General features: G+C 36.0%; 1 protein-coding gene across 6 annotated transcripts in view; it reads left to right on the top strand.

Moving 5' to 3' along the window:
- Positions 1 to 26,269, top strand: part of Slc7a11 (solute carrier family 7 member 11) — an 85,704-nt gene that overhangs the window by 34,639 nt on the left and 24,796 nt on the right. For all 6 annotated transcript variants that reach the window (XM_074041177.1, XM_074041176.1, XM_074041174.1 and 3 more), the window contains one exon: positions 1,464 to 1,508. In XM_074041177.1, coding sequence (XP_073897278.1) covers positions 1,464 to 1,508 — 45 coding nt within the window. The remainder of the gene's footprint in view (positions 1 to 1,463; positions 1,509 to 26,269) is intronic.

The raw sequence follows: 26,269 nt of genomic DNA, 5'->3' as shown, positions 1-26,269 counted from the left end.
AGGTTCTTTTCAAGTTCAGCTCTTTTCATAATGATCTCTTAGGCTGCCATTTTCATGATCCAGTTTTCCCTCCATGCTTATTTAAGGATGGAGTTTGCCATAGCCTCACCTTGTGGGGACTTAAGAAGGGGCTTTGAGACATTTAAAGATCTCCAGCAGTCCCTTTTGGTTGGGAAACAAAGTCGAGGATGCAGGGCTCCAGACATTCTTGTGTGAGGTGGGGTGGGTAGAGTCTCAGGGTGAAGTCTCTCTAGGACCTGACCTTACCCTGACATTGGGGCCATATTTGCAATCCTCTGGTACTTGAAAGTGAAATACTGTGTGCCCAGAATACTTCTTGTCACTTAAAAGGCCTGGGACAATGTGGTGGACTTGAGAAATATTCAGATATTCCTGCTTTTTAGTTGACAATTTATGATATAATGGTTAACAGTGTGTCTAAAATTAACTGCCTAAATATACAAAAACAAAAAGTGATAACTTCATAATTATGTAAATTGGGATTATTTGGAAAACAATGACCTGAAAGAAAGAAGTATGAATTGAGGATTTATCTTTTAATTCTTATTTTTAATTAGGAGTAAATTATATCTATATACACTTTGGGGTTCAAAGTGATGTTATGAGTTATGAATGCAATGCAGAATAATTAAATCACACTAACATATCCATCACCAAAAATGCTACTTTTTTGGTAGAACATTTGAAATGTAGTAATTTTTAAATGTATAAGACATACTTATTTATACTCTTTTTGGTTAACTTGTGCACTGTGTTTTTGGTTAGGAAGTCAATAACAGCTCCTTTGTCTGAGGGATACTGTTGCTATACTTACATAGCACTAGAAGTTTAGATCCACTGTCTCTCTCTCTAAAATTTGGATTACAGGAGGGCAAGGTCACCTTGTAGGTTAGTTTTCTTCTCACACCCTCTGCCACCTTTGACCTATAGAATACTAAACTTTTGCACCTGTCTGTGTGCATAACCACTTAGCCACACTTCTGTGTTTATGTACTGTATGTGTTCTGGCATGACCTCACACCACCTCATCAGTGCTCTCAAGTGTCCTGCAAGGCTCAGGTCAGGAGATGCCTTCTCTGGAAAGCTTCCAGGAAGGGCTAGCTCTATCTGTGGTCCTCTTGCTCTGGCTCCAACACTGCCTCCAGTGCTCTATCACCATACTGTGTGGGTCGGTCTGTAACCTGTGAGCTCCTTGTGCAGAGAGAATATGGATTTTTTTTCTCGTAACCCTAGTGTCTGACACATTTTAAGCACTTCACAAGTTATTGTTCCATAGAAAATGATTTGCGGAAATTTCTAGTTGCTGGATGTTTTCTTTTTGCTACAAATATTTTAATGATGTTTTCATAATTCCGAGTTCAAGTTTAAATGTTATAATGCAAAATTTTGGATTGCAGTGGTAAAATATGTTAATCATTGGTAATTTATCTGTATATTCTCAGGTTTTACCTCAATTTTGTTACTGAAGAAGTAGAAAATCCTGAAAAGTAAGTAGCCATATTTACTCTGAAATTTTTGTGGGGAATATAATTTGAGATTATCTAGTTGAAAAAGTAAACTCAAAGAGGGATTTCAGTGTCAACGGTTTACTTTACCATTGTCATTATTATTATTCTCCTAGGCATATAAAATTTATCGACTTTATTATATTATATGTAAAAATGTGTATATTCTGTATTTGATACTAAATTGCCTTATAACTTGAATGCAGAAAAGAATGCAGTTGTATTTTAGGTAACCTATCTCACATAAACATATACATATAACTTAGCATGGACTCTCAGCTTCCTGTAAGTATAGCTTGAAATGAAAAAGGTGGTTATTTCTAATATTACTGTTTTTGCAATTATTCAATTAAATATCACAGTTAATGGGAAAATTAGCTATGAAAGGACTTCACTACCTCAGAATGTTACAGGAATTTGTAAATTTGGAAGCTGAGCGATTATTCTACCTTTCCTAAGTAACAATTTCATAATTAGATAACTTGATGACAGATTATCTATTGTTTCTAAAATGGACTAAGAAAAATGAACTATTTTTATATTAACATTTGACTTTGTACAGAAAAAACAACCTATAGCTCCATGAATGAAAGAAGGAAAATTTAAGAAGTATAGTATAAAATATAAACCATAAAGCTATTTAATTCACCTCACTTTTATTGCACATCAGCTATGTTCCAACCATTGTGTTTGGAGCATCTTACATGATGAATGAGTCTTATCTTCAGGTATTTTATGATGTGCTTTATGAGTCAAATGTGTAAAAAATAAACGTCTCAGCGTGATTGATACTGTAGCAGATTACTTACTCAGTTTGGGAGAGAAAGAATGAGAAGCACTTAACTCTATCTAGGGAGGTGTTGCCTATAAAGAGTCTCAAATGATTAAGAAAATGTTCTCCAGGTAAATTTGAGAAAGGAAGAGAGAAAAAGAGGAGAGAAGAGAAGAGAGAGAGAGGAAGTTTTGGGGGGGGGGGAGATTTGTTTTTTTTTCTAGGAAAAAGAACAAGTACAAAGTGAGACAATGTGAAATAGTCTGAACATGGGGAATTTGCCTAGAGTTGGCAATTCACATGAAGAAGAGCTGTGAAATGCTGGCCCCAGGTATATCTGGGAGATAGTAAGCTCATTACATCTGGCCAAGTACTAGGGATGGCAGAGTTTAGAACGCATGAGCCCACAATAGATGTTAAAATGACGTTTCATAGTCTCTGATTTAACTGCTATGCAAATCAACATGTAATTTCAACATGAAGAAAGCTATTTTATTAAGAAATATGACCAATTTACACCAGTACTGTCATAACTGGAGTTGGAGGCAGAGAACACATGTTTACCAGGAATCATTACATTAATGGTTACCATTACTTGGAGATGATAACCTACCTTACAACTGCAACCCCATTGATTAGAGACAGAAACAGGCTAACCTGGAATTTTAGTTTTTTTAGAATAACTAGTGTACAGTGGCGACATAGAGACAATACAACTTTTACTAGATCTCCTATAAAATGTTCATTGAATTCTATTACGTGAAAGAAGTAATTGTGGTTCATGCCTGTGACTTTGAATCTAAAAACATTTTAAAGAGGCCAGTTAACTAAGTTATAATGTAAGAGAATATTCCTTATGAAAAAATGGCAGATTATAGCTTTGTGGACTTGACCTATGATATAATAATTTTTATATGGTACATCAGTGGTGCAGAAATAATGTACGCTTCCTTCTGACATCATTTTAGTTTGCCATCTACACATTGTATTGTGACATTAAATATATTTCCAAACTATGCCAGTGTTACTCCACCCCGAATTTCTTATGTATTCTACCATAGTGGTGTGCCAAAACTTCTCTTTTTCTCCTTCTCTCTTCCTTAAATTAATTTCATTTCTTAGTTTCACACACTCACAATTCCCATGGTTCAGTGTACAAATACCAAGGAAGAGTGATAGTAACGCCTTGATTCAGTGAGGGTTTCTTTTCTGTTGCAAATAATTTTTTTATTTAAAAAAATGGAAATAGTGACACCTGTACCTCACTGGATTGTGTACAGATAAATGTGTAAAATATCTGGGTTATCTATAAAACATTTAGTATAAAATACTTAGATTATGCATAAAATATTTCGATTACTGGCTGCCACTTCTTAATCTAGGCATAATTGTTTGGTTGCTGTTACTATTACTATTGTTATAGTGGGTATTTTGTTTCTTTAGAGCAAAGTAAACTGCTATTCACATAATAATGGTTTCTAGGTTTCAAGATACCAACAATTTTCCTCCCTCGGTGTTTTTGAGAGAAGTTTGTAAAATTACTGCACATTTTAATGAAACTGACTCTCGAAATTTTCAGTACCAAAGTTGAATATTCATTTTAAGATCTTGTTACAGATTTCATTGAAGGTTTATATTTAGAGAACACAAATCCACATCTTAGATTAGAAAAAGCACATAAGATACATGAATTTCATAATAATTGAAAACTAGCAATTGAAACAGACTTGGATTATTTTTGCACGGTATATTAGATGAAATATGTTCAATTTCTGGAATTCATGATTTTGTGTGCTTTGTTGAATCTATCTAGGAAACTTTTAATTATTTTAAGGTGTTAAACTAAGGAACTTCTCAGGAGAGAAGAAGAATCTCCAGAGGTTTTTGAAGGAAGATTGTGAGTTTGAGGCATCTTGGGCTACATAGTGAGCTCAAGACCAGCCTCAGCTATACAGCTGTGGTCTCCAAAACAGCAAAACAAAACACAGCCATCCAGATGTTGAGGTCAGTGTAAAGAGTAAGACTAAGACAGGTTGAAGAAAGGTTTTGATACATTTTTGTTCAGACATTATATGTATTATATGCTATGCATGTGTGTATATATATACTTGCTAGGGTTTGAACTTGGGGCATTGCACTGGCTGGGCAGGCAACTCTACCACTTCAGCCACATCCCCAGCCTTTTTTACTTTGGTTATTATTTATTTATTTTTTTATTTGAGGTACTGGGGTTTGAACTCAAGGTCTATACCTTGAATCACTCCACTAGCCTTATTTTTGTGGTGGTTTTTTTCGAGGTAGGGTCTTGTGAACTATTTGTCCAGGAGGGCTTTGAACCTTGATCCTCCTGATCTCTGCTTCCTGAGTAGTGAGGATTACAGGTGTGAGCCATCAGCACCTGGCTACTGTGGTTATTTTTGAGAGAGGGTCTTGCTTTTATGCTGGGTCTACCCTGGACTGTGATCCTACTACTTACGCTTTCTGTGTAGCTGGGATGACAGAGAGGTAGCATCACCCCCAGTTTTTAACGATTGAGATGAGGTCTCAGCTAGGTTGTGTTCTAGTTAGCACTGAACCTTGATTCTCCTGCTGTCCATCTCCCAAGAAGCTGGGATGACAGGCATGCACCATTGCACCTGGCATCAGAGGTTCAAGACTGTGTAAAACTTAGCCAGCACAATAATTTCCCCAAAATTAAAATATCAGAAATCCACAGTATTTCCTTAATGTACAGTAAAGGTTAATGTGTTATATATTTATCAAACACAGTAACTCAGGGTTTTGAGCAATTTTATTAGTCTTAACTTTTAAAATGATACCCCCTGGCATGTTAACAACGAGTTTAGGCCTTTTAAGTCTGAATTTTATTTTTAAAGCATTGAATACTTTGGGAAACTCTTAGGGTTGGACATGAAGAACAGATGGTACAATTGCGTGGCTCTAGTCCAGATGTGTAATTTGTATTATTTTGTAGGCAGACACAGTTCCAAAATACCTATACTTACAAGGAGAGTAATTATGATTCCCATCTCCTTTGTGACGTGCCAAGATAGATGTGTTTCCCAACCAGTCACGGAGGCCTTTGTCCAGGTGTGTCCAGCATGCAACTTCCTGGCAGCTGGTGGAATGAATCATCAGCCTGAGATACAAACCTTTTACTGTCCTCCTCCACGTAGGCAATAAAATTTTCCTAAAGTTTGGATTGGTTTTCCATTGATCTAATGGAGAAAGCAATAATTAATTTAGGTTTAGGTCAGTGAAATAGTAATGTGATTTAAAGTAGACTGTAAAGTAAACTTTCACAATCTAAGTGGACTACCCTTTCTGTGCAATTTCATTTTGAGAAATCTTTGAAATTACATAACATTACTCCATGAAATGAATTTCTGAGCTGCCATTCTAGGCATGTCTTATAGAATGTTGTTAGGTGTTATAACAAGTGAGCGAGAAACTTGGACAAACTCTCTGCTTATGTGATTACATTTACGATGTTGAGAAATTTTCCCATGGCCTTTCTTGCAATGTTTTCTTTTCTAAGTGTAGCTTTAGATTTATGGGGGTATTAATCTTTCAAGCATAATCATTGCCAATGAACTTCTATATCACGTAAGAATATTGCCTTTAATAATTTCCTATAGTATGGAAACTGGCTCTGCAAATAGATGTATTGGAATTAGGATAGTATTTTAAGGGAATGAGTGTCTGAAGTTTAGTTCATGAAGGTCATAGAATACCAAGGAATATTAAAATTTTAAAATATTATCTCTCCAAATGGCATGCATGGTAGTAATAAATATTTACATAGTTGTTAAAAAAAGTCAAAGTGTCTTTGCAAATAATGAGTTTTGTCTTATGATGTTCCTTTTGTGGGGGAATATACAATCTGTCATTTTTCAGAAAGTTTCACAGTGCAAAGAACCTATCATTGAGATGTATAATGTTTGTAATCCTATTCTTACATTGATAAATCATGTCTTGTGTTGATGAAAGCTAACAAATGAATTGCTTTGCTTTGACCTTGGGGGTCTGAGATTAGTCAGTTTGTCTATTAGACTCGTTCCTGTGCTCTTCTCACTTCATTTATTCCTTCTGTTCTGAAGAGTTGGGAACCATAGACTTAGAGGAAGTACTAAAGCTTGATATCATCAGTCATTTTTGAAGAACAGACTATCAACATGCTCTGAATAATCAACTGTAATAGAGGGTTTAAATAATCAGAATGTCATGTTTAATTAATGCCTTGCTGGCTTCCAATTTGTATTAATTGATGTCTCAAAGTCATCACACCTTGTACCAATGATAACTCAGAAACCGAGAAACTTGGTTGGGAAAAAATGCCCAGAGATCTTTAAGGCTGTGTAATCCATATGATTTGTCCTCAGAGGTCACCAAACAGTCCTGCTGTGTGCATTCCATTTAGCTGTGGCAGTCCTAGACTTTTAGTACGTATGTATGAACTCCTTCTTGACTGTTTTATTTCTTTTACTGTTTTATATGATCTGCTAAAAAGACACCAAAATAAAATGAAAAAAATCCTACCTAAATATGTTATAGTAAAGTTGCATGACAAGAAACTGAAGATTGATTTGTCTTGCATTTTGGTATTAAGGACACAGCCTTCTATGAAAGACAAATCTTCCTCTTTATATGTCTTATAGATTTCTGACTTACTAGAAAGTAGCACAGAATGTTTTGACTCTGTTTATGTGGATTGAAGCAAAAAACATTTAAATACAAGGTAATATAGTTTACAGTGTCACAATATTTCCAAATTTCTATTACAAATACTCAAGTGATATTTGTTGTTATATAAGCTAACTTTCATAGACTGTCACTGCACTATAAATAAGTGCATATAGAAAAGTCTAGATTATTACACAGATTTAATTTACAGAAGTATTTCCCAAATGAATCTCTTAAAAATAAAGTCTCCAAATAGAGAATTTTAAGAATTCCAACTCCTTTATGAGGGAAATTGCTTCCAAACCATTGTTTGTCATTTTTACATGGACAGTAATAATCCTTATTATAGCTCTCAGAGGGATAAAATAGATGAGATTCAAAAATAGCTAATGAGCTCCACAAGTAATGTAAATTGTAAGATTGAATTTGCATCCAAGTTTACAAAAATCTTTCCTTTGGCATAAAGAGACATCTCCTTATTAATGACAACACCCATCTTTAGAATTATCTTAAAATGTGACACAACTTTTCAGTTGTTGAAATGATTGATACCTAAGTTAAAATCATCCTACTTTGTGCTTTTCTTCTGGAAATGTGAAGTTTGGTAAATCCAGTTTTAAGTGTGTTTCACAATAGGAGTGTAATTGTACTTTGGGGGCCATTGAGGCAGACAGAAGGCCGGTGTTTGGCTAGATGTCACAGAGAAGAGTTGGTTCTCCCAAGGTCACCACGTTGCTCTTCTTAGCTTTTGCTCATTCTGAACATTTCTCACTAATGGAACATGTGGTTGATGTACCTTGGGATCAAAATTTTTGCATTTCTCAGCTTCACATATGCATAAAAAATACATTTGGCTCAGAGACATTTTGTCCATGGAAGGCTGAAGTGTCAAATAAGTGGTGCAGAAATTATAGGATTATATTATAATATTTTATCATGGTTAATTCTTCATGTGCTTTGTGGAAGCCCTTTTTTTTAATTTTAATTATTCTAACCCCATTATGAGGCAAAATTGGAAGGATACTACCTTTGAATGTTTCATTTCCTTTTGTTTTAGTTGTTCTTAAATTCTAATTTTAATCTGATTGAAGTTTATATTAGGCATCTAGAATGATAAATGCATGCTGTAGGAGCAATAAATAACCAATTTAATTTTATCCTGTTTCTTTTCCTTTTATAAGAGATCACAACCGGTGTGATGAGTAATAGAATGACAGAATCACACAATTTCAGAATTAAAGGGAATCTTAGAGACCATCTAATCTATTTTTAACTATGCAATCTATTTTTGCACAAATCTTATGATGTTTAAGTAGCAGTAATTCATATAAGGTAAGATGAGAAACTGGCTCCCCACCCTCCCACACACGTTTTTTACTTGCTTATCTTGATCAGCTGCCTTCTAATTACTAAAGGCCTTTTCACTTTAGATAAATTATTGGTTGGGTGGCTTAAGCAGAGTGATGGAGATGACTTTCATAGGTGTGACCCAAATGAAGGATCAAATACCTTACACCACAGATTCCGAAGTTAGCATTTCCGGAATCTAGCAGATTATGCAGTAGTCACATTCATACAATAACTCGGCTTTTCATTCCACTCTTCTCTACAAAGAAATACCATAAATCCTGTAATCAGAAGTATTACATAAGTCATTAGATTACCTCCTGATTTTGAATTCACACTTTTGTAGCTTCCCTCTTCTTTACGCAAATAAGTACTCTCAATTCTTTTTGATGTCTGTGTTTGGAAGTCCAATTATGCCCCAAATGTGGCTCATAAGTACATTTTACATTCTGGTGAAAAGCTTCACAAGCCACTGAAATGCAGTTTGTGGCCTGCTGCTGCTGAGTATTCATGCAGATTCCACGTTCTCACTGGAATAGAATAATACCACATGTTTTTTTTATGGGTAGAGACAAGATATATCCAGGTCATTGCATTTGCACATGTTGTACCCTGAAATCCATTTGATAATTTTCTTCTGGTCATTCAAACATCAACACAGTTTTTCAGTCCATTGAGGAAAACGAATTTGTATAGGCACAAGTTAAAACCGTATCACCAACATAACCATCTGCAATAAACCAAATGAATTTGAGACTTCCCAGAAAAAAGGAAGAGTTCCTTTACTTTTTATGAACTATAGATATGTTTACTTACTGAGTCATTGAAAATAGTACTGGCTCGGGAAATCAAATTCCAATCCTGTCTCTCCTTGACTAAGTGTTTAACCTTGGACAGACCTCTAAATTGCTTCAGAATCTCTTCCTACCACTTTTCAATGAAAGGTAATAATCCCTATATTCTAGTTCTCATGAGGTTGTGAAGATAAAATCCATGAAATTCAAAAACGTTAATGAGCATGACAAATAATATACAAACACCATTTGCAACCTAAACTTATGTCCTTTGAAGATTTGAGTGTTCATAATCTTTGAAAAAAACCCAGAGGACTAATGTAGTTGTTTTATGGTATGTGTGTGTGTGTGTGTGTGTGTGTGCCTTTTTTACTCTTATGACCTATTAATCAGCTTGAAAAGTTGTTCTGCATTGTCAGCAAAGCACCCAATTACTAGCAGTTAAAAGGCTCAGAAGATGATGAGGTTTGCTTTTGGTTTCATAGCCACTAACCTCCCCCAGGTGACCTGTGCTCACGCATCACAATCAGAATGAATTTCTTGGCAGTTTCTTTTTCCCTCTTGAATCACATATTTGTGTGCCCACACCCCATTGTGGTTGTCACACAGCTGGCTGATTATGCTGATATAATGGCTAGACTGTTTGCATTTCTACTGTAGTTACCTATTTTTAGGTTCACTATTTTACCAAGAAATGCTTTTACAGAATCTGACAAACAAGGTCTTGATCTGACTGGCTTTGTATAATGTATTTTAACATTTTGTTTTTGCTTTTTCTCAAAAAGAAGCTACTAAGTTAGTATAAAACAGGAGAATACAAGCACACATTTACTTCTAGATGGCTTTTAAGAATTTTTACTTCCTTTAAGAACATAAAAACTTTATTAAAAGTACAAGCAACATTTTTACCTAATAGATGGATTATGAGATAAAGGTAGCACTTTAGATGACTTTTAATAACCTAGTGTGTATTATCTCCATTCTACAGTGGAGAAAGCTAAAGTTTAGAGAAGAAAAGTAAGAAATTAGGATTATAATCCATGTTTTTCTGGCTCCAGAGCTCAGACTCTTTCTAACACACAGTTTGTCTCTTCTGTTTTATGTGTACAAAGTGGTTTAATGGCTTACTAGGGAAGTGGCTTTGTTAGAGAAAAGGAAGTGAGAGAGAGTGGGACCTAGAAGAGTGGAACAGAGAAATGGGGATGTCTGAGTCAGGGATGGGTATACACAAAGCCCTAGAAGAATTGTCAGTTTCAGGGTATAACGTGTTATTTGCTCAGGTGAGCAAGGCTTTGTGAAGAAGAGTCATACACAAGATGGAAGCAGAACGTGGATTTGGGCTATGGTGAGCCTTAGCCTCAATCACAGGTTTTGGGATTGTCCAGTAGCCAATGGGACTGGGTGGGGAAGGGGCTGTTGCAAGTCTCTGGTGCATGAGAATCGGTGCCTGAAAAAGATAAATTAGACAGCAGGCTCAGTGGATTTTCTTCTTGGGATACATATCCTATTTAAAGATAGTTGTGGACCATTAAGACACCTTTCAATCTTCTTTTGCATGTTAACTTTTAATAAAAAATGTTTGTGAAAAATTAATTGCTTCCTATACTGTACCATTGCTAAAGTCAGACAAGGTAATGGAGGATAAAGCAGAAATTCTGGCAAAGAGACCATAATTCCATACTGTCTCAGCCCAAAGATGCAGGGTAAACTGCTTACAGAAAAAAAAATAAAAAAGAATCAATATTGTGTCCACATATTCTTTTAAAAAATATAGGGTTGTATTCCATTTTTAAAATGAAAAACATTCTATCATCTGTTTCCCCAGGCCAAAGGAAGAATAAACGGCATTAAGTTAATGAGAAGATAGTTCACTTAAACTAAAATTTGTATTTGAAAAGTGTTGAAGCAAGAAAATTTGGTTATACATTGGAATTTTTGAAATATAATTAAAAAGGATTATTGTTTCATAACTGTTTTAGAGATATTCAAGTTGAAAAACAGTGAGGCCTACTATTTTTATAATATTGTCATTCTATTTTTAGATTACTGAATATAAAGCAACCAGTCCTCAGGCATATGCCACACTTCAGACTTGTGTTCTTGGGGATGGGAGAAGTGGCATATGTAAATAAAATTTAAAAATGACTTAGTTAGTTCTCATGGTAAATTAGAAATTCTAGGTCAGAATTTGAAAAATTTCAAACAATATAAGATTTGATTTTCAAGAATTTGTTGCTCTAGATGAGGGTAGGTGTGATGAGGAGAGGGACATCACAAATGACAGTGCAGGACATGAGCCCGGCTAGGGACAACTAGCACTGCCAAGTGTCGACATTCACACTGGCATTGTAGAAATGACTCTGTATTTTGGGTCAGCTGGCTAGGGTTCGAGTCCTGGTTCTGGAAATATTTACTTTAGTGACCTTAGCCATATTCCTTGCCCTTTATGTAGTGTTAGCTACAGAAAAGGATGGTGCAGAAGCAGATCCTGAGTTTCCTTTCAACTCTAGCGTGCCCTGTGAGTCTTGCAGATCACACACAAATGCCAGTGTGACAAGGAGACCGTTTCACACTGGTGGCAAATCCAAGCAGTGGAAATGCAAACAGGACATCTGTCTCTGAGAGGCTTAAAAAAAGTGTCAAGGACACAGATAAGGAGAAAGAGATTCTGGGGCCAGTGTCCATATATTGCTATGATTGGAGTAGGCAGGATGAAAGTGTCCTGAGTTAATCTCAGTTTGGATTTTGAATGGGTAAATGGAGTAAAAAAGGTCAGATTGATATCTTCAAGGTGGAAACTTAGTTATTAGATCTGAAGACCTACGGTCATATCCAGGAATTAAATCTAATGAGGTTACATTAAATAGAGTGTCCTGGAGTGTACCAGAGGAACGTTAATAACGCTTGCTAAGGACTTGTTAATGTATGACGAATCCCTGACTCTGTTTACTACTTTTATCATGTATGCCCACAGAAGATGTATAGTGATCTGTAAACCTCTACGATCCAAGAAGTTTATATTAATCTTTTACTATATGGTTCATTCTTTTTCTCAAGAGTATAGACATATGCAGAGGGATCTTCTCTGACAGGATGAGACATCACCAACAATCAAGTTAGGATTGCATTTATTTGTTTATAATTTTATGCAGATTATCTAAAGGAAGAGGGAGAGGTCTTTGTAATAACTTTCAAAGTATATATTACTTCTTTTCCCAACTGTCAAATAGGAATGCTAATCTTTACCTCATACAGAATTGGAGATATTGTACTGATGTGTCTGACAATACTGTGTTTATAGTAGACATTTATTTAATAATGAACTAATCAGCTTTTAATTTTGTTATTAAACATCATGTTATTAGCTTGCATGCAACTCTTTGGGGATTATCAGATCAGGATTTGTGAACATGAGTGTGCTATTTCTTTTCTTCAGCACTGCTCAAGTCTTGGGTTTCACATTCATTATCACGAGGTAAAAGACACCTTTGTTTAAAACGCCTTGCCATGGGAAGCAAAACTTATCTCATTCCCAGAGTTCAGCATTTCTAACCTTTGACATTGGATATTGTTTTACAAAATACAAAGACATATTTTTGTAATTGGCTTTTAAGGAAACATACTCGTAGTCTTTGAAATCACATTTTTTTTTTTTTGGCTATTTACTACTGTACCATTTTGTCTTTCTTGGACATTCTCTCTTTCTTGTTTATCATTATAGAAGTGGAACCAATGGTTCTGTGACAAAAACTTAATACTCGATAATGGTGCACACTAGTTAATGCTGTGATCAAATACAGCTTATATATTAAGCTGTGCAGCACTATATGGAAAATTGCTCATGAAATTAAGTTTATAGCATAACACTTAGATGTATCACAACATGTGAAAAAACCCAAAATGACTAGTATGTAGTCATATAACACAAAATGAGAGAGAAAAGATAAGAATACCTGATTCTATGGGCAAAGTTGTTTCTAGAGCCTGCTACACTGCCCATCACACAATGCTTTTTATAGGCATCCTAAGCCCCACGTCCTGTAAAGATCAGTTCTGTTGGCTTCCATGATGCCATCTTTCCTTCCCCACCTCACATTCTGCTGCTGTGGCCATTAGCTCAGGGGTGTGTTAACAGAGGAAGTGATGATGCCTCTAAATTTCAAAGCTGTTTTAATTTCTTATTGCCTGTTTGTGCAAATAGTTCTGTACATATTTATCTTCTGTACTTTGACATGGTTCACTTTATTAAACTAATCCATTGTCATGGTTAAAACCACATAGGCTTCACCGTAAGAGAAGAAATAACAAAGGTCTGGAATGTTAGAATTGGAAGGGGAAATGCCCATCAAATTCCCCAACCTTTTCAAGAAATTGAAGCTATGGAGATGGATTAATTTGTCTATATGTACAAGTTAAAATCTAGATCACTTTCTGGTCCTCTGTACAAACACTTGATATTGTTGAATACAAATCTAAGAGAAATGGCCATGCAAGATTTTAACCTTGAAATTAGCTGGGGGGAAAATGCAATCATTAGGAATGACCTGCAAGTCATTTGAGAGTAGAATAAAACCGCTTTTAAAAATGTGCAAATGCATTAGCATTTGCCTGCATTCAACTTTCTAAAGCTGTTACTCAAACAGATAATGAAAGAGGGTCTTAGGCTAGTGGAAGTAAGTAATCTATTCCAAGTCATTTACTGAAGGTCATTTGGTTACAAGATTAAAACAGAAACTTTACAGTTAAGAGATACTGAAATGTTAGAATATTATAAAGAAGTAGCTGCTTTTTATTGTCTCTAATTTCTTTACAGATACACTGGCTCTTAAAATAGGTTTGATATCTCTGGGGGGGGGTTTGATATTTAGTTTTTCTGTTATTGATATTGTCAAACAATCAAATCTCCATTTCCTATATTCTGGCCCGAGACAAGACAAAGAGAAAGTGATACAGAAAACATGATTAAGTTTTGCTTTTCAGCCAGAAAATGACAAAATGGGTGAGAAAGATAGCAAGTAAAAGTCATGACTCAAAATACAGTTTTGTAGCTGCCCAGGGTCATGGGTAAGAAGGTTAAATATGTTTTAAATGTACGTAAGTGTTTAGCTCTTTGATCCTCCTGATGCAGAGTCCTCTTGCCAAGGAGAGATGAGCAAGTGGCAAGTGTTGGGAGAAAGCAACTGCTAGTCAAGCTCAGTGGTGTCGCTCTTTGAGCCTTGGGACTGTTTGACTTTGTGCCAAGCCACAACCTGAACCTTGAACTGCAGCAAGGGAGCCGGCTTCAGTTAGATAAGTAGGTGCTTTTTTAAACCTTCAAGTTTATGATACAAACTTGGGACTAAGCAGAGTAGGTACTTCCTGTTCTCCAAATATGGTGTCACCACTGCTGTTGATGTTTCTATGGCAACACTGTTGCCATTTCTATAGCAACAGCTGGGTGGAATTTCCACACCTCTTAACCCTACCTCCTCTACCTCTCCCTTCTGAACCAGGATCACCTAGAAGCATAGGACATTCTGATTTTCTTGTTCCTGTTTTAAGTAAATGGACACATAATATTTACTCCATTTTTAATTAGCTGGGACTCAAAATTTCCTCATAGCAGTTTTGGTCCACTGATCCATTTAGCCAAGTGAGAGGAAGAAAAATTTCTCTGTATTCTGTACCTTATTAGAAGTTAAAGTAACATTTTAAAATAGGATTAAAAATCATTTCCACAGGATTTCCAGCATAACATTATGCAGCTTTCCCTTTTTTCTTGTAATAATAGACAACCCAAGCTATAGTCTCTTAATTGTGTGAAATAAAGGTGCTCACTCATAATTTGTTCCCCGGTCATGAGTGTCTGTGTATGTAGTGCTCTGTTCCACTTGAGTTACATTGTAGGTATGCATTTCTCTCCAGGCATTGTGTTATATTCTTTCTGTTGGTTTATTGTCTGTCTCCCCCACAAAAGGTGCCATGCCTCGCCTGAGTCCTTATTGCAGCATCTCTAGCCAGAAGGGCACCTTGAAGAGTGTCCTGTTGTACAGATTTGCAGGATAGTAGGTCAACTCCCTTTCTGCTCGTTTGGCTATAAACCACTTTTTTCATTTCATTCCATTTTCTTACATCAAAAATTTCAGTAAGTACCATTTTTAATGGTGATATAATATTTTTTGGAAGGATGTACCAATATTTAGTCATTTTCTTGCTAGGTATTAAAAACATTTCCAATTTTTCTTAATGCAATAATGCTGGATTACATATTTCATATATAAATCTTGACATCTAGCTATTTTTCATAGGATAGATTGCTAGAAGATACCCATAATATTAAATGCAGTTAATTTTTTGTATTGCCAAATTGCTATCCAATGTGAGGATATCAACTTCTTTCCCAAGAGCAGAGGTAAAAAATACATTGTGTGTCTTCTATATTATTTGAAAAAGTTTGTCCTTTTGGTTTTCTTTGTGGTGCTGGGGATCAAACCCCTAGCCTCCATGTTCCAGTTTCCACGTCACTCAGTTTCTTTATGATTTCAGCTTGCAGAACTATGAATTTGTATTTAAATATAATAAATGTTCACTTTTTGTATATTTCGTTTATAGTCCTAAATTTTTCTGCATCCCCATTTAAATCTCACTTATATTTTGTTTCTTTTTTTCCCTGGTTTCCTTTTTATATTCAACCTTATGTGTGATTTTTGTTTTAGCACTGTATGAGGTGGGCTTTTGATTTTTCCTTTAACTTCCCAATAATTCAGCATTATTGAACAGTCATATTACCCCTTAGTTTATGATATTTAATTCATGATACTATGCGATAGTTATGATACTTGTCACGATATTACATATTACATTTTATGTGATACACTAGCTTATATTTTGTTCTATTGATAATAGCAGCCACTTACTACACAATTTTATTATTAACAGCTTATAATTCTCTTTTTCTAATTGGAAGAGGAAGGCGGCCTCGACTATTGCTCCACAGTGAATACAAATCATGTTCTCAGAGTCTAGTCAGGTTTTCATGAGTGGGTTTGGATGATGGCTCAAGGGATACAGCACCAACTTTGCAAGCACAAAGCCGAGTTCAAAGCCCAGTCCCACCAAAACAAAACAAAAGACAAAACAAGTCTGGACAGTTTTTCATTGATATAAAGATAGCATGTAGAGTGCTTTGAATTTAACACTCATGGTTTTTCAAATTATCTTGGTAGTGTTATCGTAACCTGCACTATACAAAGATAGACTCTGTGTGTGGCTAGTATCTTTATAGTCCAGAAATTTCTTTTTTTGCATACTGTGGTTAATTATTAACTTGGCTTCTTTTTCTTCTTTCAGAACTGAAAAATGTTAACTAAAGTAACCTCAGTAGTACCTGCTAAAGACATTAGTCTTCCACCTTTTTTTCTTCCTTTTGGTCTTCTTTTTAACTCCTGAACCTTAGTCATGGAGCACCTTTTAAAAATATTTCCTGTTTATTAATAAAGTAACAAATGCCAAAGCATTAAAAAAAAGCAATGAAAACATGTAAAAAGTATTTCTTTGTGATCCTTGTAATTGTTGAAATTTCCCTATAAGGGATTAAACATGAATAAATTTAATTACTCTAAATATCCAACTAATTGGATTTATAATGATGAGACTCAGTCTTTTACCACATGTCATAAAATGGTAATAAACATGGCTCCTAATCAACTAGAAACTCAGATTCTACTATACATTAGAAAGAATAAGTTACATTTTCCTCCTTGATATCTTTCTTCTCTTTGAACCAAATGTCTATAGGAAAATCTATAAATCAAACTTTCTATGACTCTCTTAGCTGTGTGCTACTTTTCTTACAAAATGAGAATGACAGTGTTGGCTGATTTCATTGCTGGTGCTTGTTTTCCCAAGATGGCTCCATATCATTTGGTGTATTACAAGTTATGCATAAAAATTCAACTTGAAGAACAATTGTGTTGTTCTTTCAAATTCAGCAGTCACTAAGGGAGGGCAGCATTTTGATGGAGTGATGATCAGGCTGTCAGAGGATATCTTGTGCCCCTTCTCCTTTCTATGGGGACGTTGTTTATTCTGTGGTTCACTTCCATCGGCTGCTTCCTCTAAGTTTGCTAGGCCTGGTTCCTCCCAGGGCTCTGATACCCTGCTTGTTTGTACCCTTGACTCCCCACTGGTGACTCCCAGCTGTTCATGCCATGCTGTTTTGTGTTTTATGGAGGAATGTTCATGTGTGGCTGCTGTGTTTGATATTAAATCTGAGACGAACTTCCAGAGGTTTCTGCTTTTTATTAAAAACAGTTTTGGCTTGGGACAGTGTTATTCTGTTCATGAATCAGGTGTTCTTGGAGATTTAGTAACGTAGAATTCACATGAGGATTTGGTAGAATAAACATTTTCTTTCTCTGTTAAGGCTGCCTCCTAAGACTTATTTATGTCTTCCAAAGGAATTACTATGTCTTCCTGTTTTAATGAGCTATTTCTTTTAGATGCCCCGGAAAGGAAAAATTGATTAAAAAAAAAAAAACCCAAAAAACAAAAAAAGAAGGCCAGGAACCCTTTCCATGTGTGGTTTGAAGCTACATAAAAATCAGAAGTATTCTTAAGGATGATAGGCAGTCTTGGCAACTCCGCTCTGAAATGTCTGCACTAGAGACTTAGAGGGAATTCTTTGGGAGATGTTTCCAGTACCCATGAATGGTCTTAATTTCTTTGTAGAATTAGATGAGGATATATAAAGAATGATATTTGCAAAGACTGGTCAGTCTGAACATGTTTCATTTTCACGATAAAGACAGTAATGCAGGTGATTGGGGTAAGAGGCCTGCTTTGAAAAGGAGGGAAAAAGTCTCTGAAGGGGAGACTTTGATTTAATCTGACAAGGTTGGGGAGCGTCTGGAGTGAGCGATGTTCCAAGGAGAGGACCCTCTATGCCTTGTGCTGCTTGAATTTTTGGTTCCGTGAGAAGATGAATTTTTCATGTGGTTGATAACTTTGTCCCTTTGCTTACAATAATGTCTGCCATATAGAAAGATATTCGACAAACTTTGGCTAAATGAATGAATGCACTGCATGTCAGTAATGTTGATAGGTACAACTGACCCTAAACTTTATGTTATCACTGCAGATGCTCTCCTGAAGTTCAGATGTTAAGTCTCAATAAAGTTTTGGCAAAAGTCAATGGTATAAAACATAGTGACTTATGAAGCCTTTCATAATAGTATGGTCAACATGTATGACCTTCTGAAGGTCTGACTTGATCACAGGCAGTCCTTTTAGAATTCAGAAGAGTGGCCAGATGACTTACCCTTGCAATTATCTTCTGGAATGATTTTTTTTCCAACCTGGTGACACTTGGAAGTGTCAGAAGGTACTTTGATGTACGGTCTTCTGGCTGAGGACAGAATCCCATCTTTGGAGGACAGAAGAAGAGATTGTAACATTGGCTCCTATTCTTTCCTCTGAAAGCCAGAACAAAGCAAAAACAGAAATAAGCTTAGGGTACTCTGCTACATGAGCAAATATTTAACCAAGTGTTCAAAGAATTCTGTTAAAAAATCTTTATGGATTAGCTTTGTTTGCCAAAATTAACAAAAAATGAACTTTCCAGGGAATGAACTTTATATTCTATAAATTCAACCTGGTCTTCAGCTGCTTAGAAAGTATAAGTGCAGAGGGATTCAGTGACCACTTGTGTTTCTGCTAGTGATGGGGACATGACTAGACCAGGCTTCAGATTACAGTTAAAGACTTCTAGTCTATAAAATCAAGTTAGAAGAAATATCAAAGGCAAAACTGTAGAGAAAAGATGTCACTCAAAGAAAATTTACATTTGGTATGGTATATATGGAAATTTGTTTATTATGGGAATTTAGGGAATGAATCTGAGGGAAAATATGCAAGAAAAAGAGCATTAAGGTATGGATGAGCCAAGAATGGTGGTGACACATCCATTGCCCTATTAGTGTGGGATGCTGAGGGAGGAGGATTGCAAGTTTCAGGCCATCTGGGCTACATAATGAGTTTGATGCTAGCTTGGGTTACATAGTGAGACCCTTGCTCAAAAAAGAAAAAGAAAAAGAAAGGGAGGATGAATGTATGCACTCCTTCTTTTTCCCTTAGGCAGAGAATCCCTGAGCTTCTGGAAAGTGTGCTTGACCTGAGAGAGGTTTGCTAGGAATCTTTGTAGCCTAAGAAAAAACATTTGTAAATATTAAAAGAATACACAAAAGCTTATTTTTCAAAAGGTTTTATTTCTTTTTAGCTGCCAGATAAAAGATCACAACATTTCTATTTCTGCTGGGAATATGAGTCTTTATAAATGGACCCCTGAGGAGAGGATAAGAGAGGGAGGGCTCATTGGAGGCTTTTCCATTCTGTGGGTCTTTGTGACCTTTCCAGGGAGCCCTCAACTGTTCCAGCCAGGAGTCTTCATCGTCATTTTCTTGACAATGGCACGTCACCTCTAAAATGGCGAGATGCTTAGCCCATCATCTCTATTTTTTCTCTTTCCCATCTTTCCCTCTGCTCCACTAAGCTGCTCTGTCATGTTCTTGGTTGCCCTGCCATGGGAATTTGCCACTTTGACTAAAGCCAGGCCATAGCTATTGGTTTCTCTATCAATGGTACACTTTTCCTATTAAGAGTAGCTTTATTAGATAAAATTATTTTTTCCTCAGTTACCATAGAATTATGAATATGTGCTCATTTTAGTGAAAATTATTTGCAACTATATAGGATCAAATATGTACCTATGCACATACATAACCACTTACATAAGGTAATTTAGAATACTGAATTATATGTTTTTCAACTGTATTAGGAAGCCAAAATGTGATCTAAGCCATGACTAGTTTTGTAATATCTAGACCAGTGATTTGAAAATTATCTTAAAACTAAGGAGCACATCATTTTTATAAAACTAACAAGGAATTATCTAGTTGAACTAAGTGAGATCAGGGTTATCTGTAATCTTGTCCATTATTTTCCTTCTCTTCTGGTTCCTAGAGTACCCAGTTTGAAAAACAGCTGTCTGTTCCACCACCAGATATGAAAGTAAAGTGGTTGCCATCAATTCCACCTGTCATGGTTGGGCCGAGACACCAGAGGCAGCTTTTGGTGGTAGAAGTACTAGCTCATTTGTCACAGTTGAATGTCTGAGTGTTTATCTATTCCACTTCTTATTGTGCAACTTTCAGAAACATGACTAGCTCTGGTTTATGTGCATATCGCATGTTATTAGTCCTTTTTAGACATGTATGTACAGACTTTAAGAATTTTGACTCTGATTTCCATAAACCATTATGAAAGTGGGCACATTTAATTTACATCCTTAGCCGAAAAAGGTCTGTTTATTTAAAATTTCTTATTTTATTGTGTGTCCTTGGGGGGAAGGGAGCAAATGTATTTTACTCTTTTGTTGAATTGGTGGCAATTTTCAGAAGTGCATGAGATTTTATATTTCAAAATAGTGAATAATGGGCTCTATCTTATGCTCGGTTTCTGGGAAGTTTAAATAACAACTGATTTTTCTCTGTCCTATCTTTTTCTGATGAAAATCCATTTCACTTGATATTGTCATTGGTACTTTAAGAATTTTATATCATTTACTGATCTTTTATAAAAACAACATATTATAGAATAAAATTTAATGAGGACCCATTTTAGTCTTATACAGTCTAACTAAAAGCTATAAAAATTTTGATGTAATGGGAGTACTTCATTCTTTTATTAGTTAGGTTAATGCTAGCTCTCTAACATGCAAACCATAAAATTTCAGTGACTTTAAACCATCAAAATTTTACTGTTTAAATCACGTAAGAGCTCATTGTTGGTGTTCCTGGCTGACTGGTAAGCTTTCTTCTGTGGTTGGGATTTCTTCCCTGGTGTGGCTTCATCAAGCTGTAGGTCCTGTTACAGCTTAGAGGTTAAAGGTCCCCTAAAGGCCCATGAGTTAAAGGATTGGCCCCAGTGTGGTGGAATCATTAAGAGATGGGGCCTAGTGGGAGGTCTTTAGGTTATTGGGAGTATGCCCTTGAAGGGGATTATGGGATCTTGACTCCTTTCTTTTCCTCTTGTTTGCTTCCTGGCCATGAGGTGAGTGGTTTTCCTCTACACAGTCTTTGCATGGTGAGCTGCTTTATCACAGGCCCAAAGCACGAGGGCAACTGATCATGTACAGGAATGTCCAAAACTGTAAGCAAAAATAAATGTCTCTTTATATATTGATTTCTTTTAGGTATCTTGTTATAGTGATAGAAAGCTGACCAACACAGATCTTCTGGAACTAGTTCCCAGTTAGGGAAGTAGTGATAAAACAGTCCATCTTTTAACCAGCTTGGCCCTTGACACATCTCACATTCTGTTGGCAAGAATGGGTCACATTTCCCACCTAGATATGACAGTCTGGAATGTGGCCTTTTTCTGGATAGCTACTTCTCAGAAATAATGTATACTTTGGGAAGAGTATGCCTACATTTTTGGAAGGTAGGTAGTTGACACATTCATAAATTGGAATCTCAGGAAACTTGTAAAAAGTGACTCACTGAGATGCTGTGATGTAGATGAATCCTAAGGAAAATAATGCAATTTTAAGAGAAATATTGTCGGGATATCATAACAAAAATAAGGACTGAAATTATATTGCTATTAAAATATTTCATATTGTGATTTTAATTGTTAGCATTTAATTTGAAATCAACTTTGTACCATAGAACTCTCCTATAAATATGTTTGTGTTTATCCATGATAAATATAGATAACTATAATATATCTGGAAGACACACACTAAATCTTCAGAAAATGAGAAAAAATGAGGTGCAAACAATGCATTTGAGATTGTATGAAATGAAATCAAATGAAAATTTATGCTCTGGCTATACTTTACACAATAATTTTATTTAGTCATGAATTTATTCTGGTAGTAGGATAAAAATATTTAAGGGATAGAAATGCTTATATTTATGTTTCTAATTGCTTACCACCCTATTTTTCTGAGTAGGAATTTTCCATTTTTTTCTATGTGGTTTTAGGTAAAATTGGTTCTTTTTAGCTATTTTTCTATAAGGTTTTGCTGCATTTTTCTCCCTCCTTTATGCATCCTGTACATTTCTTCATAAGCCTCTTTCAACCCTCTTGTCTTTTAATCCGTGCCTGTTTGTCTCTCATGTCCTTGCAAACCTCTGTCTCCTCTCTCTGTTTATGGAGTTCTTCATCTGTGGACAATGGAGAATGGTGAGATTCAGATCAGACATCAGTGGTATTCAAACTTAAAATACCTCAGTAAAAACACCCATAGCCTTGGCATTGTTCAGTAAGAAGCAGAGAGCGGGTGTTTACTGCTGAGACTGGTGGTGTCACTCTGTATGTTAGGTGACACTGCTTTTTCAGCCTTGGCCCAGACTTGACTTTAGGCAGGAAAAGGAACCTTGGCCCTTTAAGAATATTCACAAATAGGTTGATTGGATGTTTTCTTCTTCTTGCTACATTTTTTTTTCTTTCTGTGACAACCTATACTTGCCCCTTTAAGAATATTCACAAATAGGTTGATTGGATGTTTTCTTCTTCTTGCTACATTTTTTTTTCTTTCTGTGACAACCTATACTTGCCCCTCAATTACTTGCTTTGTGTCCTCAAATGTGTTTGTAATTTTTTAATAGCCAAATTCTTACTCAGAATGTCTAGCTAGAGAAATGATGATGAGGCAAAATCACTGAAAACACACAAAGAAATTTGTGTGAATCTACTCATCTGTAGTTTAATATTTTTAAGTTTAAAAAACTCTTACTTGTAATTCAATCCTTGCTAGAAATGTCAGAAGTCACATAGTTAGATGGGACAGTTCTATGTACAGGGGTCTCTGGAGAGTTCATATAAAGAAAAATAAGTAAAAATGTAGGAAGAAAAATAAATCACATGAATGAAAAATATGAATTGATTTTTTAAAAAATACCCATTTATTTTTTGTCTGTAACACATGAGTGAAGTTTGACAGGCTGAATAGATTAGCACTGGTAATAAAATGCCCAGTGATTCTATAGAAAGAAAGTAAATTTGTGGATCAAAAGGAGAGGAACAAAGGACGGGATTATTTCTGGGTCAGAGCTATAGAGAAGTTTTCAAAGGCTCTACAGGGTCACTATCAAGAAGATATGAAACAGCTATGGCTCTAAAATAAGTGCTTGGAATCTAAAGGTACTTAATATAATTATAAATATTTTACTTAAAAATGAATCATAGTTGCATTTCAGTTATATATAAGCAAATAGTCCCTAATTTTCCAAAAGAATTTTAAAAATCCCTGAAAAATCTCTGGTTTTCTTTTTGCTTTTTGCATTTCACATACTAAGATGTTTGCCATTTTCCTGCCTTTCTTAGTCCTTCCTTTTTTTTTTCATCCTTCCCTTTTCATGAATGACAGATACATGTGTTAAAATAGTAATGCTTTTTAAATAGAAAGGCAAAACATTAGCCTGGCTTTTATAACATTCCAGAGAGTACAAGAGTAGGTTTTAAGAGAACCGATGGCCATCAGCCTGGGTCCATGGCACAAGGATACTTGGAAATGTGTGAGGGCCACTGGTTCTATGGTCCCATTGTGTATATCTGACACTGGGGATTTTGGAATTGATTCAAAATTTTCTCAGAAGATTTTGTTCAACTTATTAAATAATCTTGGAATACCCTAAAGTTAAGTGGCTAGAAAGTTACTTATGTGGTCTGTTTATCAGAAATTCGTTAACCTTCATGTTTTGCTGACAATCTAGAGAATCAAGCCAGGTTTACTCATTCTGTTTTCATTGTAGGAGTCACATTAACCAACATGAAGTACTGGAAGACAGTCTTTTCTGAAGCTCTTTCCTAGAGTTGCTTAACATATTTTAAAAATACATCTTATACTATTTTGTGATTGTTAGGTACATAGAAAAATACAGTTGGCTTGAAATGCATCAGAGATATTTGATCATTTATATAAAATGCATCTTCATCAGAATGTAAGGATCCTGCAGATCCTGTCGGATCTGTTACTATCTAGGGATAGTAACAGTAGGCAGCACACAGCCAGGATGGGTATCAGGACAAGTTCTAGCATGTGTATGGAGCCAAGAGCTAGAAGACCTGAGCTCAGTTTCCAGCCCTTTCATTGCTTCTGTGCCCTTGAAAGTGTCCCTCAATGTCTCTGAGCCTTGATTTCCTTGTTTAAAAAATGGGACTATTACCTCATAGTGCAATGGGTTGTTGTGAATTTTGTATTTGTCCGTACTTTCCTTCCTTCTACAAAGATTTGAAATGACTCATATATTTGAAGATAGAATAAAATCTTTCCAATACATTTGTGTTTTGTCACTCATAGGAACATGTTCAAACATTTGAGAAAGGGTAGAACTCCCAGGTGTGAGTCATTTTCATTCAGCATAAAGGTGATACCTTCGTTGCGTTTAGGATTGGTGATAAGTCACAATAACACAGGAGCTTTGGAATATCAATGGCTTCACCAGTCCTTCCTCTAATTCCTTTTATTTTCTGGTGCCATTTACCTTAATCTTGAGTTAGTAAGCATGCTTATCTGCCCTCTGCATCTAAAGCCACCAGAATGACTGCTCCAGCAATGGCCTAATAGCTTTTATCAGGTCACCCAGTGGCTCTCAGCTTTGATGCTTGAAGCCCAGGAGTTAATGTATGGCACCATGCCCTGCACATGTCAACCACTCTCCTCTGTAAATGACACTGTTTATACCAAGGCAGAACTGCTCCACCTCCTTTCCTTTCCTCAGAGCGAAATGGAACCTGAGGACAAATGCTAGTGACGCTTTTGCCACACCCTCTCCAGCCTTCATTTTATCTCATGCAGAGAATCCTGGGTACATTGTGCAATGCAACAAGATTAGACCCACCCCGCTCTGGTCTTGTATTTTAATCTCCTGTGATCATCTCTCCCGATATCTGTATAGTGCATTTGACTAACAGCAAACTGTTAACAATCCAGTTCTGCTTATTTGACAAACATGCATACTTTCTTCCCTTTTCCATAAAAACTTGCTAGGGAAAATTATCAAGTGTTTTCCTTTGAATAATAAATGAAAATTAAAACCTATTTCCTAAACAGCAAAACTATTTGAAAACATTCTCTTGTCACTAACAGTTCATGTTTTTCAGAAACATGATAAAAATCTTAGGATAAGTTTTTGCTCCTTCTATAGCAGATAAAACATTGTCAGCAAATTCATGAGAAATATAGTCTTGATACAAGTGCTCCAATCTACTTTATTTTCAAAAACTATAATTTTCCTGAAGATTAAGAGAGTTTAGAGACCCACACTATGAGAGAGACTAAACTTTAGTGGTTAAAATACAGTGATCTCAAGGTTGGATATACGTGCACCTGAATTCTGAGTTTCCACTTGCCAGCTGTGTAGCCCTTATTTAAACCCTCAGACTCCATTTCCTCATAAATAAAATGGGGCTGATGGGAACGTCCAAGCATAAAATGAAGCAAGTATGTGAAGTGCTTAATAAGATGTTGGGCCCACAGCAGCCAATAGCTGCAAATGCAGCAGCCATTTTTTGTTAGCAGCAAACTGAGAAAGAAGGGAAGCTCACCTATGAGGGTGGATTTTCTAGCATTCTCTCTGCTGAGTTCAGTTTACAAAATTACCCTGAGAGACAGGAAAGTGTAGGGAGGGAACAGGCCAGGAGGCTGACTCAGAGGAACTGGGCTGGGTGGCAGGGAGAGCTCAGTTACGTGATAGGAGGGCCACAGTCCCAAATTTCAGATTTATTTCTCTCTGTTGTGATGACAGTATCACCTGTCCTGGACATGTTAGGTTACCTTACTGCACTTAACGATGGCACCTCACTAATGGAACCTCAACAGAACTTGCTCATCTTCTTACAGGGAATTTCCTTACAGTCTTTTCCTATCCGGCTCCCACCACCCCCATCTCCGTCTCTGTCCTCTAGAAAGTACTCACTCCCCACTGGGGCTGTTACAAAAGCTGAGAGAATGCAAGTTGAAAATAATGCACTGAGTGGTTGAAGAACTGTGTACACATCTTCACATTTTCTTTTTTTCCCTTTTGCATTTCCAGACATAGACTTTCTTTCAGAGAACCAGAATTCACCTTTAATTTGCTGTATGCCATTTATCCTCTTGCATT

This window comes from Castor canadensis, chromosome 9 (assembly GCF_047511655.1).
Source record: "Castor canadensis chromosome 9, mCasCan1.hap1v2, whole genome shotgun sequence".
Taxonomy (NCBI): domain Eukaryota; kingdom Metazoa; phylum Chordata; class Mammalia; order Rodentia; family Castoridae; genus Castor; species Castor canadensis.
This window is presented reverse-complemented; position numbering and strand designations above follow the sequence as displayed.